The sequence below is a fragment of the Pteropus medius genome, unplaced genomic scaffold, assembly GCF_902729225.1.
Source record: "Pteropus medius unplaced genomic scaffold, Ma_sr-lr_union100, whole genome shotgun sequence".
NCBI classification, from domain to species: domain Eukaryota; kingdom Metazoa; phylum Chordata; class Mammalia; order Chiroptera; family Pteropodidae; genus Pteropus; species Pteropus medius.
This window is the reverse complement of record NW_024355205.1, coordinates 33,626,936-33,651,435: the sequence shown is the minus strand read 5'-3', so window position 1 is coordinate 33,651,435 and position 24,500 is coordinate 33,626,936. Positions and strand designations below refer to the sequence as shown.

General features: G+C 43.6%; 2 protein-coding genes and 1 non-coding gene across 4 annotated transcripts in view; 1 reads left to right on the top strand and 2 right to left on the bottom strand.

Annotated features, from left to right (window-relative positions):
* MORC3 (MORC family CW-type zinc finger 3) overlaps positions 1-3,148 on the bottom strand; it is a 37,025-nt gene extending 33,877 nt beyond the window's left edge. Inside the window, exon 1 of one of the 2 annotated variants that reach the window (XR_005651781.1) lies at positions 2,994-3,148. Coding sequence is in view for 1 of the 2 variants with exons in the window: in XM_039858042.1 (XP_039713976.1) it covers positions 2,994-3,032 (39 nt within the window). In the remaining variant the exon portion in view is untranslated. The remainder of the gene's footprint in view (positions 1-2,993) is intronic. The other variant, XM_039858042.1, reaches the window with a different exon arrangement.
* A 2,256-nt stretch (positions 3,149-5,404) lies between these two features.
* On the top strand, positions 5,405-5,539 carry LOC120599216 (U8 small nucleolar RNA). Its single transcript, XR_005651826.1, has one exon. It is a non-coding gene; the product is annotated as a U8 small nucleolar RNA (small nucleolar RNA).
* Positions 5,540-12,001: 6,462 nt separating this feature from the next.
* The window catches only part of DOP1B (DOP1 leucine zipper like protein B), an 82,578-nt gene continuing 70,079 nt past the window's right edge, over positions 12,002-24,500 (bottom strand). The window contains 10 exon segments of the mRNA XM_039858029.1: positions 12,002-12,556; positions 13,025-13,154; positions 14,657-14,812; positions 15,034-15,089; positions 16,070-16,206; positions 20,829-20,957; positions 21,455-21,516; positions 22,537-22,683; positions 22,806-22,915; positions 23,131-23,216. Coding sequence (XP_039713963.1) covers positions 12,305-12,556; positions 13,025-13,154; positions 14,657-14,812; positions 15,034-15,089; positions 16,070-16,206; positions 20,829-20,957; positions 21,455-21,516; positions 22,537-22,683; positions 22,806-22,915; positions 23,131-23,216 — 1,265 coding nt within the window. The 3' untranslated portion in view covers positions 12,002-12,304.

Here is a 24,500-nt window from a genome sequence, read left to right as displayed (position 1 = left end):
CTCTGGTCACCACTAGTCTACTGTCCATGTCCATGAGTCTCTGTTTGTCCTGTTTGTTTGTTGTTTTTAGGTTTATATTCCACATGTAAGCGATATCATGTGATTTTCAACTTTTTCTGTCTGGCTTATTTTGCTTAGCGTGATTATCTCAAGGTCCATCCACACTGTCACCAATGGCAGTTTTCATCTCTTCTTATGGCTGAGTAATATTCCACTGTACATATGTACCACCTGTTTAATTTTTAAAACAACCAACCCTTTGAGGTGGGTAAGATTATTTTCCCCATACTCAGACTGGGCTCTCAGGCAGAGAGAGGTTAAGTAAGTTGCCTAAGGTCACATATCCAGTGGTCAGTCAGGATCTGAACCCAGGAAGGTGAGCTCCTGAGCCCGTGCTCTCAGTCACTAAGCTACTGTGCTTGCCAAGGGAGAAAAACCTCAAAATAGGAACACGTGGGATGGAGACACAACAAAAAGAGGAAGGAGATTTCCAGAAAAAATGATAAAGTGAAGTTCCCAAATCACAACTAAATAAAACTGACAAATATTGGGTGTGTGTGCTTGAACACATCTGGAAAAGATTTTCCAGTTCTCTGAAAGTTTGGATTAAATAGTGATCAATCAGTACAGAGAAAAACTAAGCAAACAAGCAAACAAAATACAATAATCTCGAGGAAAGCAAAAAGCTGTACAGCAAAAAAAAAAAAAAAAAAACCACAAACACATACACATACACAATCATAGCTCTGGCTCATTTGTGAATAATGCTGAGTAATAAATCATAGTTATTCAACAACAACAAAAAAGAGAGAAGCATTAGAAGGATGGGAGAGGGCGAAAAGAGTGTTCATGTGTCAACTAAATCCACAGCAGGATTTCTAGAAAACAAAATGGCACCAGCATTTTACTTAGAAGTATGGAGGCAAAAAGCAAATGTTTAAATAAGTTTTTGTCACTCCTCATTCCATTCCCAGATCTCCCAACTAAGTGATTTTTTAAAATTTGCATACATTATGGCTTACCCATTGTGCCTTAGGTTTTAGACTTTTGACAAATGCCCTGAGCTCATTAATTCCTAGACCTTTTCTTAGTGCAAGCATTTGAGAGCAATATGCAACTGACTGAGCATGGCTATAGTCCAATGAAACTTATGTATGGAAACTAAAATGTCTATTTTGCGTAATTTTTGTATGTTACATATTCTTTAATTTCTTCTAACCATTTATGAATAATTCTTAGCTCATGGGCTACACCAAAAAAAAACAAAACCAAAAAACAGGTGGCAGGCTGGATTTGGCCCATGAGCTGACTTTGCCAATTTCTGTCCTAAACCAAAGAGATCGGTGGTGATACAGTCCAGAAGCTGCAGATGGGAGATTTTGGTCAATGAGGTTCCAAACAGCCCATGTTACCCACAAAAGATGTAGCACATGGACAGCTGCTTCACCCAGAAGGCCAACTGACAATGCCAGTCTCTTAAAAACTGTTTTGAACTCTATCTTTGCTCCCTTTCTCATCTGAGGAAACAGAAACTGAAACAGAAACATGGGCGGGGAAGAGAAGAGAATCCAAGTGCAGACACCAGGAAAGAAACGGCTCACTCCTTTCTCCACCACAGGTTTCTGGGCCAGAATGTGGGAGTGGGGCAGGACAAATAACTGAATATGAGTTTAAACTAGATGAGGTCAGATTTTACAATACCTAAGGCTAACTGGCAAGCATTAAAGGCTGCCCAGATTCACTCGGGTATGGGGAAGAACTAGCAAATGTTTAACGACAGTAGTAAGAAACAACAAAGTTGCTCTCTATAGTCAAACGACTAAATGCTACTTCATTCAATAAACCAGGTATGTAATTAAAGAATACGTAAAGAACGCTTAAAAATCAATGAAGATTCCCACCAAAATAAAAACAGAAAAATGGGCAAAGGATATGAATAGTCGCTTTTTTTTTTTTTTTTTTACCAACACCGAAAAACCAAAGAGTGAATGTGAAAAACTTTCAACTTCACAAGCAGTCAAGGAAATGCAAAGTAAACCCAGAGACCATTTCGCACTGATCAGGAAAAATGTCCTACCAGGTGTTAGCAAGAAACTGGCTAAATGAATGAAAGTCGCAGGGCAATGCATCATTTCAAAAGTAACGGTATTACCATTCGAATGTTAAATTCAAAGATACTGCAGTAGCCATTCTTTTGCAAGAGTCTACATCTTCGAGGGGAAGTACATTTTTTCATAGCTAACTCCACTGACTTTTTTTAAGATAACCAGATAGGAAAGCCACGCCCACATTTTAAGATGTGCAATTTTAACTCATACTGTGTGACAGCTCCCTACGATTTAAGACTCGTAGAATTAAGAAATGCTGAAGGATTTCCAAGAACCCAAGAGACACGACGAAGGGACTAGAGGGGAAACAAACATAAGTCGGTGACATAGTGATTCGGGCCCAAGGGCTTAAGTAGAAGGAAGCGGCAGGAATTTAAATGAATCAAGAAGATGCGTCCGGGCTCGCTTCGCCCCGTCCTGCTGCCGGGAGGTCAAGGCCGCGGGCAATTCTGGCCGCAAACTGCCGCTCCCTCCCCCTCCGGAGCGCCCAGCGGGCCCACGGGCCGGGAAGGGTCAGGGGCCCTGCGGTCCGAAAGGATGGTGAGTCGGCCGCCGAGGCCTCGCCCTCGGACGACAGCTGCGAGACAGCCAAAAGGGAGCCAGGAGGAGGGGCCGCGGCCCGGCCCACCCTGAGGCTGCAGGGGCAAAACAGAAACCTATCGCGGAAGAAACGGAACGCAGCCCGAACGGCGCGGCCCGGCCCGGCCCTGCCCGCCGCCGAGTCGCTCCACCGACCGGAGCGAGATCGCTGCCCCCTCCGCCGACCCCACCGTGGCCCCAGCCGCCGGCCGACGAGTCGCCACCGCCTACTGCCGGCCCCCCCTCGCCAGCCCGCCTGCCCGCCCTCCTGGGACACGGCCCGCTCCACCCCTCACGGCTGCTCACCGCGCTGAGGCGGATCCCGCTGGGTGGCTGCGCCGCCATCTTGAGCGAGTTACAAAGCCAGGACCGGCCTCCGCCGCAACCCGACTGGGAGGCGGCGGGTAGATAGCTGAGTCCCGCTATGCCCGCCCACTTCCGGGGCGGGGCGCGCGGTGGGCCCCGCCCACTCACTTCCGCCCCCAGGCCCCGTGGAATTGCGAGTGTGGGAAAGGCAAATTGCCCGAAGGATTAAGGCGCGCAGAGCGGGAGTCCTGGGCTCGGAGCGCGGGGTCGGGCTGGGTAGGGCGCATGCGTGAGGCGCGGCGGGCGCGTGTGGGTCGCTGCCCAACTGGTCCTTGAGGTGTGAGGGTCCCGAGTTTGAAGCCTGGCGCTGCGTGCGCTGGTGGCCCAGAAAAGATCCACTCGTGGCGCTGGTTGTGAATTGCACTAAGGAAAGGCTATAGAAGTCAGTCTAGGGCTGTTATATATTGCAGGTTAGGAAAGGATAGAAAGGGTTTTAAAAATATCCATTGCGCATAATTTTATGATTGTAAAATTTTTTTTAAATCATATAATACAGAAATATAAAATATATAATTTTTCTCCAATTCCTTCACCGGAACAAGTAAACAATTTGGTGTACCTTACTCCAGATTTACTATATATTGAATATTATTTACAGCATTGTGCTAGACCTTACAGATTCTTGTGCAACTTGTGTTTTCATTTTATCTAATTATTTCAACTTGAGGCTTCTATGTGCTCATTCTTGAATTAATGAATAAATAAATGAATAAGGAAATGTTAAAAAAAAAAATGTTTGTCACCCTTGATACAGACCACTGGGTAAATGACATAATGTGACTCATATAAGTGCTAGTTAATCCCATTTGAAATGCTTTGGTATCAGTAATTTCTCAGGTTTCCTCCAGCTTTAAGATTGTATCGTTACATACCAGGCTCTTTAATCAGCTGTTTATTGAGCGCCTCTTCATACTGGTAAAGTGAGGGTACTAAGTATCCAGTGGTGAGCAAAATAGAGAAACTCTGCTCTTGTGGAATTTGATTTCAAGGTTGTGTTTATTAAATAAGGTGTGGCCCGTTAGTGACTTGTGAAATCCATTTGGTAAATCCCAACGAACACTTTGTAAAAAAAATAATAATAATAGAATTTTAATTTAATCGTACAATGCAATGTCTGTCTGGGCCTAAATCCAGCTTCTTCAGTTATTAACTATGTGATGTTCAGCAAGTTCATTTGCTTTTGAGATGAGAGTAGCTTGGGTTATCCAGGTGGGCCCGAAATGCAATCACACATGTCTTTATAAGACAGGCAGCGGGAGATTTGCTCACAGGAAACTATTTGACCCCTGAAGGAGGAAGAGACCTGAAGATGTTGTGCTGCTGGCTTTAATTATAGAGAAGGAGCCATGAGCCAAGGAATGCAGATCTAGAAGCTGGAAAAGGCAAGAAAACTCCATTCTAGGGCCCCTAGAGCTTACAAAGGGAGCAAGGCCCTGCAGACACCTTGGCTTCAGCCCAGTGAAACTCATATTGGACATCTGGCCTCCAGAGCTGAAAGAGAATACATTTCTGTAGTTTTAAGCCACTAAGTTTGTGATCATTTATTAGAGAAGGAATAGAGTAGTCTATTCATGTACAGGCAAATACCTGTACATACAAATTATTGACCCCCACATCTTTTAACATTTAACAAGAATTGAGCATACTGTGGATTTCTACATTCTCGAGGCTTATTCATATGGATAAAATGCGAGGCAAACACATACAGGCTAAACTTATACTAGGTTGGTATAAAAGGCACTTTTCCAGGAAAGAAAATGCTCTACCACTCCCCTCTGGTGTTTATATCAGACAAACTCAAGATTCCTTGGAAATCTTTATTTTTAAAAACGTCAAAGCTGAATTTCATGTGTTGTTTGTTGTTGTTGTTTTAATGATTAAAAACTGTCTTCTTTGGGGAGTGCTGTAGACTGAATGTTTGTTTCCCCCCAAATTTGTATGTTGAAATCCTAACCTGAAATGTGATGGTATTAGGAGGTGGGGCTTTTGGGAGGTGATTAGGTCAGGGGGTGTGTCCCTCATGAATGGGATTAGTGCCCCTGCAAAAGCAACCCTACTGAGGTCCCTCAACCCTTCTGTCATGTGAGGAAACAGGAAGACCCAGGAAAGTTCTTTGGTTTTGGACTTCCCAGCTTCCAGAACTGTGAGAAATCAATGTTTGTTATTTAAGCCACCCAGTCTATGGCACTTCTATTACAGCTACCTGAACCGACTAAGACAGAGAGAAAGCTATTTAATTCCTTACAAGGGTTAGAATATTGGTCAGATAAAATCTCCAACTGATCTAAATTAATGTGAAATTGTTACCAAACTCAGGGGGGTCACTTAGAGTGTTCTATTCAAGAGACGTATCATCAGGTGAGATAATTCTAACCTGTTCCTCCTTTGGAGGGCAGATTAGTACATGATGATTGGAATTCCCATGATTCATAATGATCATTTCTGCCTGATCAGGGTTTATAACACCCTGGTTGCTCCTACCTGATTCTTCCTGGAAAAAAAAGATGTGGTTGTTGATAGGTAGTTTTATTTACTTGCAGCAAGTAAAGGAGGCGGGTTCACACGCAGAGCTCTTGTCTCTTCTAAGGGAGGCTTAGCCATTTCTTATATACTCTGCTTGGTTAGTTACATGTCGATTTCTTCTTTTCAGTCTGCTAAACTTCCCTGGTTGTGCTTAGGTGCCACCAGTTATAGCGGCATCTGCAGGACGGTGTGCTACATTTGAACATTTAACAAGAATAGCATTAAGATTAGTGAGAACCACTCAGACCTTGAGACTGGTCCTAACAAAATCTGAATGCTTTCACAAACCTATACAGTTATACATCTTCTCTTACATTAAACAATACATCTTGGAGATCCTTTTATAGCTGTACAGAAAGAGCTTCCTCATATTGTTTTGCAGCTTCTTAATGTTCCATTATACTGATGGACACAAGATGTGGACACAAGATGTCTCCAGCTTTTGCTGTTATCAGTACTACTACAATGAATAACTTGTATAAGTCATTTTGCACATATGTATTTATATCAGGTAAACTACTGAAAGTAGAATTGTTGAGTCAGAAAATATATCTATTCACAGTTTTGATAGAAACTTGCTATTTTACTTTGCTTATGATGATTTTTGTGATGCAAAAATTATAAATGAAAACATATAGTCAAAATTGCAGAACTTTCTCTTACGGCTTCTGGAATTTCTGCCCCTCGAAGTAAGATCATTTTTATTCTTGGCTTATAGAAATATCTTCTCTTGTTTTCTTTTAGTATTTTCAGGGCTTCTTCATGGTTTTAATCTTTGATCTGTTTGGAATTTATTTTGGTAAAAGATGTGACATGTGAACCCAATTTTTTCCCCTGTTCGTTAACCCCGTTATCCCAACGTTTGTTGAATAAACCACTTCCCCTCCCCCCCACTTCTATCATATAATAAATTTGTGCCTTTGTGTCCACTGATAGACTTTGTTTTATTGACCTCCTGTCCATTCCCACACTGGTACCAATTATTTCAGCTTTACAATATGTTAGTTCTGCTCAGGTTAGTTCTCATCATTACTTTTTCAAAAAATATCTGATTTTTGCCTTTTTTTTCCCCTTGTAAATTTTAGAATGAGTTTATCTGGTTCAAAAAAATCCAGGTTGTTTTTTGGAAGATAGCATTAAACTTGTAGATTAACTTAGAATTTACAACTTATGATGTTAAATTTTACTCTTTAAGACCTAATAAACGTTTCTTTGAGCTCCATGTCTTTACTCCTTTGGTAGTGTTTTCTTCAACGAGCTCATATAAAGTTTTTTTAGTACATATTTTATTATTGTTATTATTTTATTATTATTGTTATTTATCCATCTCTTAACTGGTCATTTATATATGTAAAAAGATTGATGTCAAAAACTATATTGATGTTTGCATATTAATTTTTTATTGAATTTGATTGCTTTTTGTACTCATCGGTTGGCCACAAGCTCCATCCCTCCAAATCATATGAAAGGACGTGCCTGTTTCCTGAAGGAATTTAGATTGTTAACCTGGCTTACATTCAGAGCAAACAGAAAATCATTGGAAGGGAAACGTGGAACAATATACAGTCAAATGCTTGTTAGTTACCATAGTATCTTTATTATCAGGCAAAGAGCTCCCTAGGCAGTATGGTGCAAAGAGTCAAGTGTTCATTCTCCATATAGAAGTGTTTGGTTGTCAAAGGTCCAGTAAGAATTAAGGATTACCCCAATGAAGACACACTGGGCTGTCCTCACGGATACTTCAGTGAAATAGCATGAGCCTCAGGAAGGTGATTATTAGATGGATAGAGAGTCCAAATTTGGGGCAGAACACCCACTGTTCTTTGAACCCCTACCTGTCTAATTCCACAAAGTAATTCACTCAAAATTTGGTTTATTACCCTTTCTTTTTCCTTCCAGAATACCCTTAGGCAGATAAATCAACCTTTATGCTCTTCATTTAGTTATTTACTGGCTGCCTGTATCTGCCAGACATTGAAGGAACTGAAGATACAGGCTTTGACTCTTACACAAGTGCTTGCCTCCTAGCCAGGGATGGGTTATTACCTTATTAGGTGCTTGAAGAGGGCCACTGTGACAAAGTGCCTCTCTGTGCCTGAGGAAATGCAGAAAGATGCAAGACTGAGGAGTTTGGATCTCAAAGACTGGCTCCCATATGTTTGTCAAATAAACCAACAAATGACTCGAGTAGGACTTTGACAGGTGAGAGGAGAGAATAGTATCAAGCAGATGGGACGTCGTATGTAAGAAATGCAAGAGATAAGAAAAAATGAGTGGTTACAGAAGGCAGAAGAGACACATGAGAGCCTTTCAGGAAGGAAGCTAGAAACCCCCATCAGGTCCCAAGAGTCAATTTTACAATTTCAAATTAGGGTAAATGTTAAGTGACTTGTTTCCTAGAACCAAAACCTTGAAGGGAAGGTTCCTCAATTTTCCACCTCCTTCCTGCTTCTGGTTGACTGTACAGGGGACAGATGCTCGTTCATCAGATAGGAGGAGAGTCCAGCTGTCTCCCTACCCTCACTTTATGCTCACAGTATTTTGTTATTGTTTTAAAATTTTATCGTGGTCATATATACAGAACACAAAATTTACTTTTTTACCCTTTCTTGAGCATACAATTCAGTGATAATACATTCACATCGTTGTGTTACCGTCACCACCAACCATCTCCAGAACTTTTCATCAGCCCCAACTGAAACTCTGCACCCATTAAACAAACGCGAACTCCCATCCCCCCCACCCCCAAGTCCCTGGCAACCACCATTCTATTTTCTGTTTCTATGAATTTGACTATTCAAGGACCTCATATAAGTGGGATCATAAAATATGTCCTTTTGTGACTGGCTTATTTCACTTAGCATAATGTCCTCAAGGTTCATCCATGTTGTAGTATGTATCGAAATCCCATTCTTTTTTAGTGCTGAATAATATTCCATTTATGTCTGCATCGTGTTTCATTTACTCCTTCATCCGTTGATGGCTATGTGGGTTAGTCCCACCTCTTGGTTATTGTGGATAATGCTGCCATAAGCACGGGTGGGCACATTTCTCTTCAAGAGTCTGCTTTCAGTTCTTGTTAGGCATTGCGAGACCATATGGTAATTCTATTTTTAACTCTTTGAGGAACTGCAATGCTTTTTTCCTAAACTCACAGTATTTTATAGTCCATTTTCTTCACCCTTGGTTTAAAGGTGGGCTTATTCGATTTAGACAGAGAATGGCTTGGGAAGAGCTACCTGTGTAGAATGAGAAGTAACCAAATAAGCTTCTGCCTTGCTGGTTTCCTCGCTGTTTTTGTAAGAACCATCATCTTAGCGAACGCATCACTCGGAAAACTAGTGTTTCTTTGAAAGTGGCCCAAAAGGCACTGGCATAAAAAATAACTCACTACACATCCATACTCCCGAATGTCACCTCGTCTACTGATTCAGACCCTGTGGAGAGAGGCTGGGCATTCTGCAAGTTAGCAAGCTCTCCGAGTGATTCTCGTGCACGTCCAAGTGTGAGGACCCCCGCTACATGTGATTGCTTTGCTGGATTCGAACTGCAACTGACAGAGTTCTAACTGCAGAGTTCTCATAACCATCCTGAAGAAATGCTTGAAGGGGTTCTCTTCACTCTGAACTTCAGAGACAACACAAAGTCTGATTGAAGATGATTGAGTTCATGGTATAGAATGATTATGATTTAACAAAATATGCAAGCATGATCATACACGTAAGATGCTAATATAGTGATTCTCGTAAGGTCCAGTTGCCCCTTAGTGTAGAATGGGTGGACTCCTTAGCTGGTCCATGTCTACACTCTCTTCTTTGATGGTGTTGGTTTTGCATGTTTGTTGGTTTGTGTGTCCCATGAAATTGCAAGTGACACCTGGTAGGAGGCATCATCTTACATCAGAGCATTTAATTTCCACGGCACAGAATTCTGTCTGGTCTCCAGTCGTTGTTCAAAACTTTTAAGTACAGGCTTCACCAGCGATTTCTACAAATCTGTCTACTCTGAATTTAACTGGGCGTAACATACAAATACTGGAAAATCGGGCTTGTTTTCCTTTAAAACACACTCGCCACCCCTCGAGAGCCCAGAGCCACCTGCTCTGTGCTGTGTGGCCCTCGGATGAGCCGATATTGCCCGCAGTCGAGTGGATGGGGTGGTCCTAGAAGCTGTCTTCCACGCACCACTGAACAGCAGCAGCGGTCTCTAGGGTTTCCTGTGCGACCTGGGTGTTGGTCCCTGGCTCTGCTGGCTTTGTGGCACAGGCCGACAGCCCTGATTTCCTAAAGGGGTGGTAAGAAAATCAAGCACGTGACACACTTAGCACCAAGACTGGCCCTTGAAGAGCACTCCAGTGGTAGGGTTCTCTTTACATCACATGGGGGCTGTGCTCCCACCACCACCGCCTGCAGCTCCGTGCGTTTGAAATGGCTGTTGGACGCCAGTCTGTTCCAGTTGTTTGCTGTGGGTGCCCTTGGCAAGCCCCAGCTCTCCTGACATACTGCTTGCCCTCAGCACGGTGGCCCTTTGGTCCCTGGGCTGGTCACATGGCTAACTCCCTCTGGGAGGAGCTGAGTCAAAGCAGTCGTCTCCAAAGTGGGGTACAGAAGGGCCCCCGTTAGGAAGAAAATGATCAGAACCACTAATTCCGTTTTTCCTCATACTTTAAAAATCTCCATTTCCTTTTATAAAAGACAATGCATGTTAGTACGCGGGTAAATTAACCTAACACATAGGCTTATGGACATTGGGGGTGGGCACACGCTTCATTTTTACTGATGAGTGCGTGATCAAAACTTTCTATAGATCACAGAGGGGGCAGAGAGGGTTAGTTGCTACAACCCTTAGAGGTAGTTACCATTGATAGTCTTGTTTTACAGGTGAGAAAATGAGGCACAACGTATTTGCCCAAGCTAATTATGTGGGGAAGTTGTGTCCAACCCAGGCAAGGTGACTTCAGAGCCTGTATCATTGACTACTGTGGTACACACTGAAAAAAGATTTAATGTACATCAAGTATAGGGCTTCTGTATTCTATATAAATATGGTGATGTATTGTTAAATCTCTGTCCTCAAAGGTTTCTATTTAATAAGGATTAAATTACATATATTGTCAAGGACCATTTAGTTGTTTTAGATCCTGAATAGAAAAAATATAAAAAACAAAATTTGTAAGTTTAAGTACAAATATTAAGAACTACCTTTCACGGCATAATAGCTACTGGTGATATAAATAAGCCATTAGTTTTGTTGTAAATTTTGACAGATAAGCACATATACCCATCTTGATGTTAACTGTCAATGGCCATGTGGTTATCACCTCACAGCTGAATTATAGGTAACTCACAGTATAAGGTAGATAGAATAGAATTTATCATTCTATGCTTCAATATTTAAAATTTTAGTGACCAAACTTGCAAATGTTTTTAAAGCTATCCCCTACACACAAAAACAATTTCCATGTAATTTTAACACATATTTGGACGAATAACCACATATCTAGTGATATTTGTATGGTTATTCATCCAAATATGTGTTAAAATGTTGATTTTAGCTTTTATTCAGGGAACCAAGTGCTTCTTTGCTCCCCGGATACTGTATTGGGGCTAATGACGCAAATTGCTTCTGCACTGCACACAAACAAATGAACAGCAGGATGTTAGAAGAACCTTAATTGATAATATTAGTTAAATTCCAAGACATTGTGTCTACAGAGAGGATGATGTGAGAGCACTCACTAGGACAGCAAGAATCATCTGGCCAGCGAAGTGATTTCATGTGATGCTCTGGTGGCTGAAGAGGGGACATGAGATGGGCAGGTCTGGAAGGCGAACCACCGCCGAGGGGCGGCCAGCCTGGATTCTAAATATGGTACGTGGCCTAAGACAGAAAGGCTGGAGGAGAGTGGGGTGACAGGCCGCTGGGCTAGAGAAGTCCGTGCCTGGGAAAGGATTACTTTAATGAACAGCGACGTCTGCCAAGTGGAAGAGAGGTCCCAGAAAGGGGAGAGGAAGAGGGAGGAGGCCCTGGGCGTGAGTTTCCCTGACAGTCTTTTCGGGCATGAACGGCTCTGTGACAGTGCCGACGGACTCACGTGAGATGGAAACTGCTGGCAAGGTGCATCGTGCGTGGTGCACGACCAAGGTCACAGCTGTCGAGAGTTTTGAAAACGAGGTATTTCTTACGCAGCCGGCCAGCACTGACACGTGACTTTAATGCGCAAGGTTTAAAGACACTGAGATACCTTCTCCCAGAGCTCAGCGGGGCTGAAAAGTCAATCGTACTGGGCAACTCTTTTCAGAAATAATACATTTTAGTTTTAAAATGTAACACCAAAGTAAATATTTTACAGGACATATGTGTGAAAGGTTAGAAATAATATTCAACAAGATTTTTAAAGAAATTCACCAAGACAGACCCATGTATCTGCATTGACAAAACAACTCTTCATACTTTTACTTCATATTATAAATTTGGTGCCACTGTTAGGTAATATATTAATTTTATTTTCTTTACATAAATTGAGGAAGAAACATATAATCAGATCCAAATATATTACAAGGCATTTAGGGAGCTGTGTTTTGTTGCCCAACAGAAAATTATCTGAAATCTACAAACTGAAATAGACTTGTTTTTAAAAGCACTATCCTGGCTTCCTTCTTGCTTAGAATATATCCTGGTTTCTGCTGACGTATCAGTAAATAGATTAAACAAATTGTCTTACAAGGTTAACATTCCATATGTTCCAAAAAGTCATATTCAACACATTCTTCCAGTCGTTTCAAGACCCGTGGGCTGTCTGTGACAGGAAACTCTAAGAGCGGAGGTCCTTGGGTGTCAGCGGGCAGTTTGTTTTGGGTTTTAAAAGCACAGTTTAGAGTCTTGAAGAACGGCAGCAGCTGCCTAATGCTGGAAACAGAATGTTGGCGCAGGAGAGGGAATTCACTCTTCATGGTGATCTCGTCAGAGACACTAATGTCCTGCAAAAAAAAAAAAAAAAAAAAAAAAAATGATATAACTTTACTAAGAGAGATACAAGTGAGGAACATACAGGTGACATGCCCTAAGAGATGGGTTCTTTATGAAAATGTGTTATCAGTTCTAATGACAGCATAAACTCAAATGCTAAGTCTTCAACTGACATTTTTCGCCAGGATTTCACCCAAAGCCTACCCCCACCATTCCTCCAAAAGGCCTTTCCTCTAAGTAACAAACTGCTTCTACATGATTGTGTTATCTGTGACTGTGTTTACTCTTAGCAACTGGGATGAGAAAGTGACATAAAGGAGAAAGATGGGATTTATAACCAGCTGTTTTAACACTCAGATAAGAGAAATTTTGAAATTACTCAGTCATTAAAATCAAGTGGCACATTGAAATACTTCACTTACTGCTTAGCCTGGCTCCCTTCTCCCATGAATATAAATTTTAAAAAGGAAAACATTTACCCTGTATTTTAATTTCAGAAGTTCTAGAATCCTAATGGTGTGAGGTTTGCATTCTTGGTGATTCTCCTCTAGATCTGACAGGAAGGCAGGGCCCTCTGTGTCCACTTCTGGAACAAATGCCCACCTATAACTGGAGGGAGAAAAGTCAAGGTCAGCCGTGCTGGCTCAGAGCCCGCTTAAAAAAGATTTTTAAACAGTTTTATTGAGATATAATTCATATACCATACAATTCCCATTTAAAGTGTACCATTCAATGGCTTTTAGTATATTCACAGAATTGTACATCTATCACCATAATCAATTTTAGATTATTTTCATTATCCTAAAAAGAATCACTGTGCCTTTCCCTATTCCACCCCCTACACCCTCTTAATCTAGGTAACCACTAATATATTTTCTGCCTCTACAGATTTTCTTATTCTGGACATTTCACATGAACAGAATCATACAGCATGTGGTCCTTTGTGACTGGATTCTTTCACTTAACATAATGCTGTCAAGAGTCATCCATGCTGTGGCATGTCACAGTACTTTCTACTGACTGCTGAATATGTCACTGTGTGGCTATGCCACGTTACTTATCCATTCATCAACAAATGGACATCTGGTTGTCTCTACTTTCTGCCTAGTGTGAATAATGCCACTATGTTCCTTCATGTTCACCAGGATACACTTAAAAAAAAGAAAAAAAAAAGCCTTTTTTTTTTTGGAACCGTTTTAGCTTCACAGCAAAGCTGAACAGAAAGAACAGTTCCCATACACCTCCTGGCCCCTTTCTGCACAGCCTCTCCCACTATCAGCATCCCCGCCCCCCAGAGCGGTGCATTTGTTATAACTGATGAATCTACACAGACACGTCATCATCACCCAAAGACCGGTTTACCTTAGGGTTTACTCTTGCTCGGTGTTGCACATTCTACGGGTTTGCAGTAATTTACAGTGACGTGTACCGTCGCTATGGTATCACAGAGGCGTTTCACTGCCCTAGAAGTCCTCTGTGCTCTGCCTCCCTCTCCCCTAACCCCTGGCAGCCACTGATCTTTTTACCATCTTCATAGTTTTGCTTTTCATAGAATGTAATAGAGTTAGAATCATATAGTATGTAGCCATTTCAGACTGGCTTCTTTCACTTGGTAATATGCATTTAAGGAGAACCTACTTTCTAACCACAAATATTTCTGCATGACTACTCTCTTTAGTGGGATGGGATGGGATGGAGAAGGGGTATCTGGGAACAGGCATGAAATTAAAGATATGAGCAGCTGTGTTAAGCCTACAGGAAATGTAAGCCAAGAGGGGAAAAATGAATTGAGATGGTGTGTTCAATTTATTTAATTAAAAACAGACAGACAAAAAAATCTACACAGATGCAGTGAGGACCATCAGTGGGTGACTCCTGTTTCATAAGCATTCAGTCGCAAAACCACACACACAGCGCCCACCCTCCCAGTCCCCCATAAATACTACGGTGAGCCAAATTCACGAAACCACAGAGGTTGCAAGTAGTCTGAAACCCGGTGTCCTGAGCAGGCTCACTGCCCACTACTGCCCACACTGGCCTCTCAGAAAAGTGAAAGTGTTTATGAGAAATGCCTCCACTTCAGAGGGGACGCGCGGTCTCAGCTGACTCACGTCTGAAATAATGGCATCTTGTCAGGTGGGAAAGAAAGCGCTGTGTCCAGGAATTTGCAGGCCGATAAGTATAAGATGAGCTCGCTCGGGGCCATCTCTCCCGTCAAGGGCCCACTTCCATCAGCGACGGAAGCTTTCTTGATTTTGTTGCTGTTTCTATAAATTTGCAAAGAAACTCGTTACAAATTCATTCACCTCTGCTGTAGTCCACTTGCCTATGCAACGTCCATGAGAAGGTTTTTCCTTTTAAGAAATGATCAAAATAGCTGGTCTCTTTCAAGAACGTCAAACCAGTATTTAGTGTTCGATAACCCTACGTCATAAAGCGATGTCCACTAACCTCCACGTCTACGTAGACAGGTCCTCACACTACCTACCTCAGCGGCTCATCGTCCTCTTTCAGATCTTCTTCAAGCTGTATGAATGTCTGAATCTTAAAAAGAAAGTATGACCTCACGTTACTATTTGAGAGAGATTCGACCTAGCTCAATGTTTAAATTTATATGCCCGTTAAAAAAAAATAGCCAATAAAGCAAAAGACACAATCAATGAAATAAAAAAACAACCTGCTGTTAAAGAGAAAACCGCAGGCCCAAATGGCATCATGACACCGAAAGCCCATGACGCCAAACCTAGACTGGATACCAGACCTAACTGCAGTTTCAGCCGCTTTCAAAAACATAATTTTTTAATTAAATCAATCAATCAATCTATCTATCTATTTAATGGGGGCACTGGTTAATGAAATCCAGTAAGTTTTAGCTGTACACTTAAACGGGCATATGTATATTTACACTGTGCTCACTTCTCGTCGTTAGATATCTTTCTGTCACCAAAAACAATCTTAGATTGGAATTTCCAGGCTAGAATTTTCTGATCAACACCAAGGAAGTAATCTGTCTCAAGGGCCCTGAACATTTCCCAAAAGAGGAATGATAAAACCCTCCCCACTCCAGGTCCTGGAATGCTTTCTTTGCTAATAGCTTCCTGGCCTCACCCTTCTTTCTGCCTCTAAAAAACTTTACTGTTATTGTAGCAATACCAATTATATCTGAAAATAGGAAAACTGGGGGCGGTGGGAGGACAAAAAAAAAAAAAACATCTCTGGTTACAGTCTCTTGATTGTGCCATTCTCTCTTGCGCCTGATTTAATCTCGTGTTGCTTTGTGCCGTAACTGGGCTGCCTGGGAGCAATGGGCCATACACCATCTAGCCTAGGTGTGCGGTAGGTAGGCTGTACCATCTGAGGTTTGTGTAAGCACACCCTATGATGTCCGCACGGCGACAAACGCCAACGATGCATTTCCCCATCATTAAACACCGCATGACTTTATGTGAAGTAGCCTATTATTGCTGAAAAGGCATTTTTAAAAGTTCCAACTTCGCTTTCCAGGGTGAAATATTTGTACTTACTAATTCAGAGACCATTATTGGCCACAGTGAAGTCAAATGTTGGGGAGATATTCTTAGCAGCAAAACTCTGAAAAAAAGAAACATCTGAGCAGCAACTATGGATGTCTGTCCAACTCTGAGATTGTCTGTCAGGCGTTCTAAGGAAAGAAAATTTTAAAGACGTCACACAAATGTGCAGTTTGAGATTTCTCATTAGACAAAAAAAATTGTAATTGCTTTGCCATTTGAACCACAACCCCATACAAGAAATGGGTGTGAGGAGACCGTTTCTGTGCCTAGCCTACCGCTGGCCCTCCTATTTGTTTGTGGCCTTTGCTAAAGGAAGTGCATCGATGGCTCTTACTTCCCAGCCACAGCTGCATAAAGAGGCATGAACTTCTGCCTCAAGCCAGAAACCCATCGGATGATCAATACATTTTTGCTAAGAATTTGGAATATGAGACACGGAAACCAAAGACAGTCCTTGGTGAGTGACAGAACTAGAGGGTCACACACGCAGGTTGGTTGGAGATGACACCGTATTTTGGTGGTGAGAAGTGGGAAGTAAAATGAGTGAATAAAACAGATTTATTAAAAAAAGTTTAGATTTGACGCCCATGACCAGAACTTGAATTTTGCAGGGGGGAAAAGAAAAGGTTTGTGTTAAACACTGTAGCCCCAAAGTCTTCCCCACTTCTCTACTGAAATCATCATAGAATATGATTCACCTCCCCCATAATTTAAGGTTTCTTAGGAATGTAACAAATTGCTATAACAGAGAGAAGTCACGAATAATGAATGAAAGCAAGGATATGTCTACGGCTCCAATAGACATAGAAAGGATAATGACATTTGAATTACTGTTTAAGTAGAATGCAAAATGGTACACCCAGTCTAGAAAATAGTTTGGCAGTTTCTTATAAAGTTAAACATACATGTACTTTAGGACCCAGTAATCACACTCTTGTGTGTTCATCCTAAAAAATGACAACTATGTTCACACAAAAACCTATAAATAAATGTTTGTCAAAGAGGCTTGGTAATTACCAAAAACTGGAAACAACCCAAGTGTCCATCAGGTAAATGGATAAATGAAATGTGGTACATCCATAAAATGGAACATTAATTACCCATTAAAAAGGACCAAACTCTTGATACACCCAGGGATGACCCCCTTACTTGCCTTTGGATGGACTCAAAGGCATTATACTCAGTGCAAAAAGCTAATCTCAAAAGGTTGTATACTGTATGATTCTATTTATTGAACATTCTCGAAGTGACAAAATTAGAGGACAGATCAGTGATTGACAGGGGTTAGGGCTGGGTGGACGGTGTGACCACAAAGGTGGTGACAGGACAGAGCCGCTTCGTGGTGATGAGAGTTCTATATCCTGGCTGTGGTGCTGACTACAGGAATTTGTGTGATACTGTCATATGACCACACACACACAGGCACACACTAGGGTGCATATAGAAGCTGGTGAAATCCGAAGTCTCCAGCTGAGCCTGGTGATGGCTCCATATTGTTCCCCCTTTGAAAACGGGTCATGCTTATGTGAGATGTCGCCACAGGGAAGTTGGACAGACGGCACACAGGAGCACTCGGTACCATTTGTACAACTCCTTTTGAGTTAATGTATTTCAAATTGGAAAGTATTTTTGAAAAAATGGTTCGTACACATAGGGCATATTGCATGTTGGTGCTCCAAATAAAAGCTAAAGGCACGAGATTCTTCTTCAGGCAAGATGGTCTATTTTAGAATCCCTAATTTTCTTCAATCTCTAATATTCCTTTTGTGGTGGAGTGATGAACCTGGCACACTTAAGGAGTCCTTGTGAGCAGAGGGCTGGAGAAAGCCCGGGCCAGAACCCTCGCACACCGTTCCAGGCTGTGGTGTAACTGCGTCTGACCCCGCTGTGCCATCTCCCATCCATGAACAGGAGCAGACCCGACTCCACGCACCGCACAGGGCCCCTCCTGCAGACCAGGCCCGCTGCTGGGAGCCGGAGGGTCCAGGTGTCAGCCCGGGTCTTGCCAGGTAGTGGCCACGCAACTTCAGGCAGGTGCTAATCTCTGAGCGCCAGTCCCTTGGTGTGAAAACAGCTCAGCCACATGAAGTTCTCCTGTGGCCTGGGCAGCCGGACGCAGTGGCTTCAAGGGATCAGTGTTGTCTCTAGATCTTTCTGAGGCCTGGTCAGGGGCCTCGGTGGGGCGTGATGCCTGTCCTCCTCCTCATTTTAGACAAACGGCATTTTGCCCTTTTTCTTTTTTGAAATAATTGCTTTGGGCTTGCTTACCACTTCTTTTGCAATCACTGTAAAGTTTTTGGAGTCGCTGGTACCCCAGCCCATGCACACCACCCCATTCAGAGCTCCTGGCTGGTGTTATGGATCAGGGGAAAGGACTCCAGAGCGGCTCCTGGGGGGAAACATCAGAAATTCCCTATTCCGGCCTCTTTTGATTAGGCCTATACCATTTATCATGGTCACAACTGTGAAGCTTCTCGATGCATCCACTCCCTTGACTTGGGCATCACTGCTGCACGGGGACCAGTCAGGCGCCCAACACTCTGTCAGAGGACGCTCCGAATCCTATCCCCCAGGACCTCATGGAGGCTGGGCCTGTCAACAGTCCTGGGGACAATGACAATATACAGGGAACTGCTTCGTAAATGGTCGGTTCATAAAATATGAAAGAGAGTCAAGTTTTTTTAGATGTGTAGTATTTTTAGAAATATAACACTTGGTGGAGAGCATTTATTTGGAGAACTTCCTCCCTCAGAGCCCACGCCACCTCCTATTTGTCAGCATTACACACACGCAGATGTTCAAATACACGTTGTTACGTGTATAAACACAATGTATAACGTACATATCATGCTGCCCCTGCTTCTCTCTCCCTGTCAGAGGCAGGATTTCTCAGAATTGTGGGATGTTTAAATCCTGCCACGGTCAGCTTCTCCACGCCACTGTCTGAGAAGGGCTCTTGTCTGCTCTTTCTTGTTCTATAAACCTCATATGGTCTCTTCAGCATTCTGGGCCTCACCTCAAGTTGTAAACTGGGGAGTGTGCGCTGGGAGGTGGGGCAGAGAAGGAACAGGTATTTGCTCAGAGTGAAAAGGCACTGGAAGGATGGCCAGGCCGCTGCCCGGCACGCTCCCTTTCCGCTCTCCTCTTGCCTCTGCTGAGAGCGTGGATTTGATGCTGCACCTTCGGGTCGCTGTCCAGGGGCCCGGTGCTTAAAGCGCTGCCCCATATGCTGCATGCCGACTACAGCAAACATGACCCTGTTCTCTCTCCTGCGGACTTTCAGGAATGCAACAAAGTTCAGCTCTCAGCAGGAGTGTTGGAGGGCTGCCAGCACCCTTACTGAATGAAATTCCTTGTCACCAGCTGATCAGATCAGCCTCCTATCAGGATTCAAGAAAGGATCTGTCAATATCTGAACGTTCGCTTTCATATGTCCAAAGTGTTCAAGACATTATGGTGTGAAAACTTGTGTTTTACATGTTGAAATTATGTCAGTTGAAGTATAAAGGTTACTTTATTGCATATATAAAATATCATTTTATATAACTGTGAAAGTCAAGTGTTCTGAAATAAAATCACTAAGATCTGTCAGTAGTTAATCAAGTGGGGAAGCGGGCTGACAATTATCATCAAGAATCGTGATGACCTTAAGAACAGCACAGGCTTTGTGAACTGACAGATATTTAAAAAAAAAAATTTTTAAGAGCGCAGTAAGAGATTTATTTCATAATTCTACCTGGAAACAACCCGAGTGCCCTTCCACTGGCGAACTGGTAAATCACAGGATAGAATATTATTTAGAAATAAGAAGAACTGGCTACTGATGAATACCATAGAATGGAAGACTCTCTCATACATTATGCCAAATCAAAGAGGCCATACACCATCTAATTACATTGATACGGCATTCTGGAAGAGACGAGACCACCTGAACAGGAAGCAGTTTCGTGGTTGCCAGGGGCCCTTCTAAGGGCACGAGGGAGAGTCCTGGGGTGATGGAAATGTTCTGTGTCCTGACTCCACAGTTATGTGACTCTGTGTTTACAAAAATTCGTGAAACTGTGTGACCTAAGGGTGACTTTTACTGTACGTAAATTACACCTTAATAAACCTGACTCCCCAAAAGAGGACTTGCACCATAATTCTAATATTTGTAAAACTGTTTGTTACACTAGTCTTCGTAATAGTAAACAAAAAATCCTTTAAGAACTGTATGAATTTTATTTGATTCCATGTAGGCTATGAGTCTTAAGGAAAAAAACATTCCTGTTTGAGCATTGTTTCATATCTTGGAGGAGAGTGAATTAAAACAATGTCCACTTTGCCAAAGCAACATTTTATGAGGAGGAAAAAAAAAAACCTTCAAAATCATGTACAATATCCACCATAGTTCATTTTTGAGGGAGACAAACAACATAGTGAGTATGAAGAAGAGAAAAAACTGTTAGGGAAAAATTAGGTATGTCTCCAAAATCTTGCCCTTCGCTGGCCTCAGTGAGTTAGGACTGCAGGAGGAATCTGGCAGAAGGCAGTGCTGAGAAGGTACTGTCGGAGTTTAAAAAATTACCTAATACAAACTAATAGCATGATAACAACTGATTTTTAAAATAAAAGTTTCAGATTTGCCATCGCATTTCCTCAGTTCTTCCCCAATCGGCCCCGCTGAGTGCTCGTTTATAACGCTCGGCCATTCTGCCGCAGCCACTCAGGGGCCTGTGGGGGTGGGCGGGGATGGGGGTGGCCGTCTTACCTTGTATGAGAGGGAGGTAAAGGTGGTACTGATCCAGTTCGCCACTGAAGACGGCGAACGCCTGGCGCTTGAGCAGCATGGCTTTCTGCTCAAAGCTCGAGAACAGTTTGAGAGAGCTGCTCGGCATGTCTAGAACGAACGCAGAAAACACGTTCCATTCAGTGAGGAAACGACTCTTGGAGGTAAGGGACGGGGCAGTCACGCTGCTGGAATGCCTGTGTCCCTGGGGAAAAACCGTGATCTTGACCACGTAAGGGCATGGGGTTATTATCTGCATATTTACTGGTAAAAATACTTATTCCTTTAATGATACTGAACGACAGGGTATTAGAAGAGGATCTGAGGTACAGTAACGCACTCTTAAAATCATAGTAAACTTATCATGACCTTCAAAAGTACCTCCCCACTATGGAGCACTAGAGAAGGTGGGTAAGCATTCTCGTCACTATGTTGGAACCGGAAGGCCTCATTCGTTTAGTCCTGATACATCGCGCAAGTCACATTACAGTCTGCAGCTTAGGTGGCTCCACAAGGGTTTGAGCAGGGTTCTGAAACACGTGGCCAGAGCTGATGATGATGGCGCCGGTCCCTTAAAGTGTGACCCACGTGCTAGTACCAGAACTTACTCATTAAATCTTTAAACATTGTTTTCTCATGAGTCAGAAGATGGTCAATAATGGACTTCCAACTGGATAATAAAAAAAGCAAAATTAATTAAGTATGCAAAGGATGACAATGATTAAAAGTATCAAGGACACTCCCCTTTAGTATCTATTAAAAATGACTCTCTGAAAAGCAGTTAGTGGAACAAATAGTTTCTGTGTAAGGGAAAGCTAGGCAAAAGCTTTTCATTTATAACCGTAACACAGAGGATGAATAATAGATTGAGCAATATCGAGAATAATGAATAATTCCTAGCTTACTGTAAAAGAAACATCAATTGCCAGGGTACTCTGGCTTTTCCAAGGGTTGCCCTTAATTACATTTATACAGGATGATAATCACGCATTTGTGATGGTGGAAAGAAGTGGGGAGCAGTGAAGATGAAAACCACAACTTTCAGATGGGCTCCCCCAAAAGGGCAACAGAATTGTACAGGGGAAGCCCCGGAGCTCCGTGGTGGCAGGGCAGAGTTTCAGGCCACACGAGAATACTGACCAGTCTCCATCCACTATCTCTGCCATAAATAAAGACATGTTCGGCCAGGCCAGGGGAAGGTCCTGTTGACTTCCACGAAAGTTCACCTCGCAGCTTTGCAGCTGGATCTCAATGGATCTCGGCTGCTAGCGCAGTGCCTGGCTGGCTGCAAAGTCTCAGCAAAAAAAGTCGTGAGTGTAAGCTGAGACATGGGCTAAGGACGATGCAGTGTCCCCAGCGGGCTCTGTCATCTTAATGCTGGTCAAATACTCTGTGATGACGAGATAAAGCCGCACTAGACCAAGTTCCGCTGGAAGCCCGTACTGAGCTCATTAGGAATAACGTTAATTGAAATTCTTTTGATATAAAAAAGCACCTTCGTATTTTTACAAGACTGACGTTCTTTCCCAGGAAGACAGAGTTAACATGCAAGCCTATGACAGTGACGTCCTATGACTCGGGTTGACGCTAACTCTACTCCCATTTCAGGTTTGGGGATTAACCGAGTTAAGACGAAACCCTTTTTCCACTTGAAGGTCAGGGCACTTTTTACCGGGACGGCGTATCTTACTGCGCACACGAAGCGTCCATCTGAAAGAACGCAGGGTCCAAGAATAATTCCAGGACTTCCTTCTTCCACGCTCGTTTCGTGTAGGCATAGCCGCTCAGGGAGCTCAGCAGCTGAGCGCCAGCCCGGAAGCTGGGCGCGTTGTAGGCGCTAAGCGGGGGTGGGAGGAGGACAGGGTCAAGGTCAGAGACTGCCCAAGGAAAACCACATGACGCACCTCCCCCGTGACCAACTTTCTTGCGTGTGGGTGCGTCCAACAGAGGCAACGTTACCTGTGATTGCGTAAGTACGGGAAAACGTAATAGAGCAAACGGGAGATCAGCGGCACGGCTTTCTCCTTCTCGTCACTTCGATACACCATGTCCAGGAGAGACGCCAGCACCTAAAAGAACGGGACCGAAAAAAAACAGCAATCTTCTGAAGCAAGCGACAGTGAGAAATGTGGTCCTGAAGTTCCATATAACCCAACAAGCAAGCTCCAGGTGCGGCCCGTGGCCGGGATGTCCCTGGAGCGCACCAGCACCCGAGAAGGCACACCCTCCCGCACACGCAGGACGGCCCCCACTTCCGTGGGACGACGAGCCAGGCGTGGCTCACCTCTGCCAGGAGAGACAGGGCTTGCACGCTGTACACGGAAGGGGCAGACGCGGACACCATCGTCGAGGCGGCGGCAGCGGCAGCATCTGCTAACGAGAGAGCCATCTGTGCTTTACTCCTGATGGATGTGTCACCATCTACTGCCCTCACCGACGTGCGTCACGAACTCCCACCTTTCATGCTGACGGTATATAAATATAACCTAGGTGGTGTTCTCTGTTAACGTGCGCAGTATCAGCAACTAAAGATCTGGAAGTTTTCATCAAATACATTAGCCCTGACTCTGCTTTCCTCTCATTTCTATTCTCGTCATAACTCTTGGAACCTCAGTGTCCCCTTGGGTGATCCACTGAACGGCCCGGCCTCTGAGCCCCCGACCCTTTCTCTTCCAATACGTTTACTCGGCTCCAGCTCAGCCATCCACTGTCACCACCACTCAGTTGGCCTCAGCAATTTCCAAAACCTCCATTTCCAGCATCCTGGTCTGACACAGCTCATCCTTCCTGCTCACAACTCCTGGAATCCCGCTCTGGCAATTTCCGGAATCCCTGTGCGGGCCCCCAATCCCTGGAGCCCACCACCTTCACTACCCATCACTTCGCTACCTGCCCCCCACCACCTACTTCCCGTGGTCTATCCGCGACCTTGCAAACACCCTGATCTCTTGCTTCTCTCTTCCTCTGAAGGTCTTACCTAGAGAAATCAACGCTGGCTAAACCCCGTGACCTGCCTACGTAGTTCTGTGTAGCTAAATGCCCTGGAGAAAAACCAAACCACTGGGAAACTGATCCCCCTTTATTTCATGATCACGAATCCTGCAGACACCGGATGCTACCAGATAATCCCACCCCACATTCCTTAGCGGTGGAGGCTTGCTCACACTGCCCCTCCCTTCTCAACTAGTAACCTCTGCATATTTCATTGACAAAATCAGTGCAATCAAATGGGAACCCCCTCGGTCTGGACACTATGAGTCATTAACCTCTGTGTCCTCTGCCTTGTCTCCTATTGTAGGACAGGCATCCCCAGCTCCTAGCAAAGAACAGTGCTTCTACTCGTGATAGCAGTCCCGGCCCCACGGCCATCAAGGGCTTCGCTCTCTAATGATCCTCTCTCCCTCCGGTGTGAAGGTCTGGTCTGCTGCAGTTTAATCACCACGCAGCCACGCTCTGACACACCACGGCTATTAAAAATAAGTCCAAAAACAGTCAAAGACATTCTTTGGTCCTTAGTTCCACTTAGTTACTGCCCTACTGACCACTAAGCTTCAAAGAGTTATCTGCATGCACTGTCTCCTCTTCCTCTGCCACCCTCTCCTCCACCTACTCCAATCTAGTGATGATCCAAGCCGCCCACTCCCAATGGCTTCT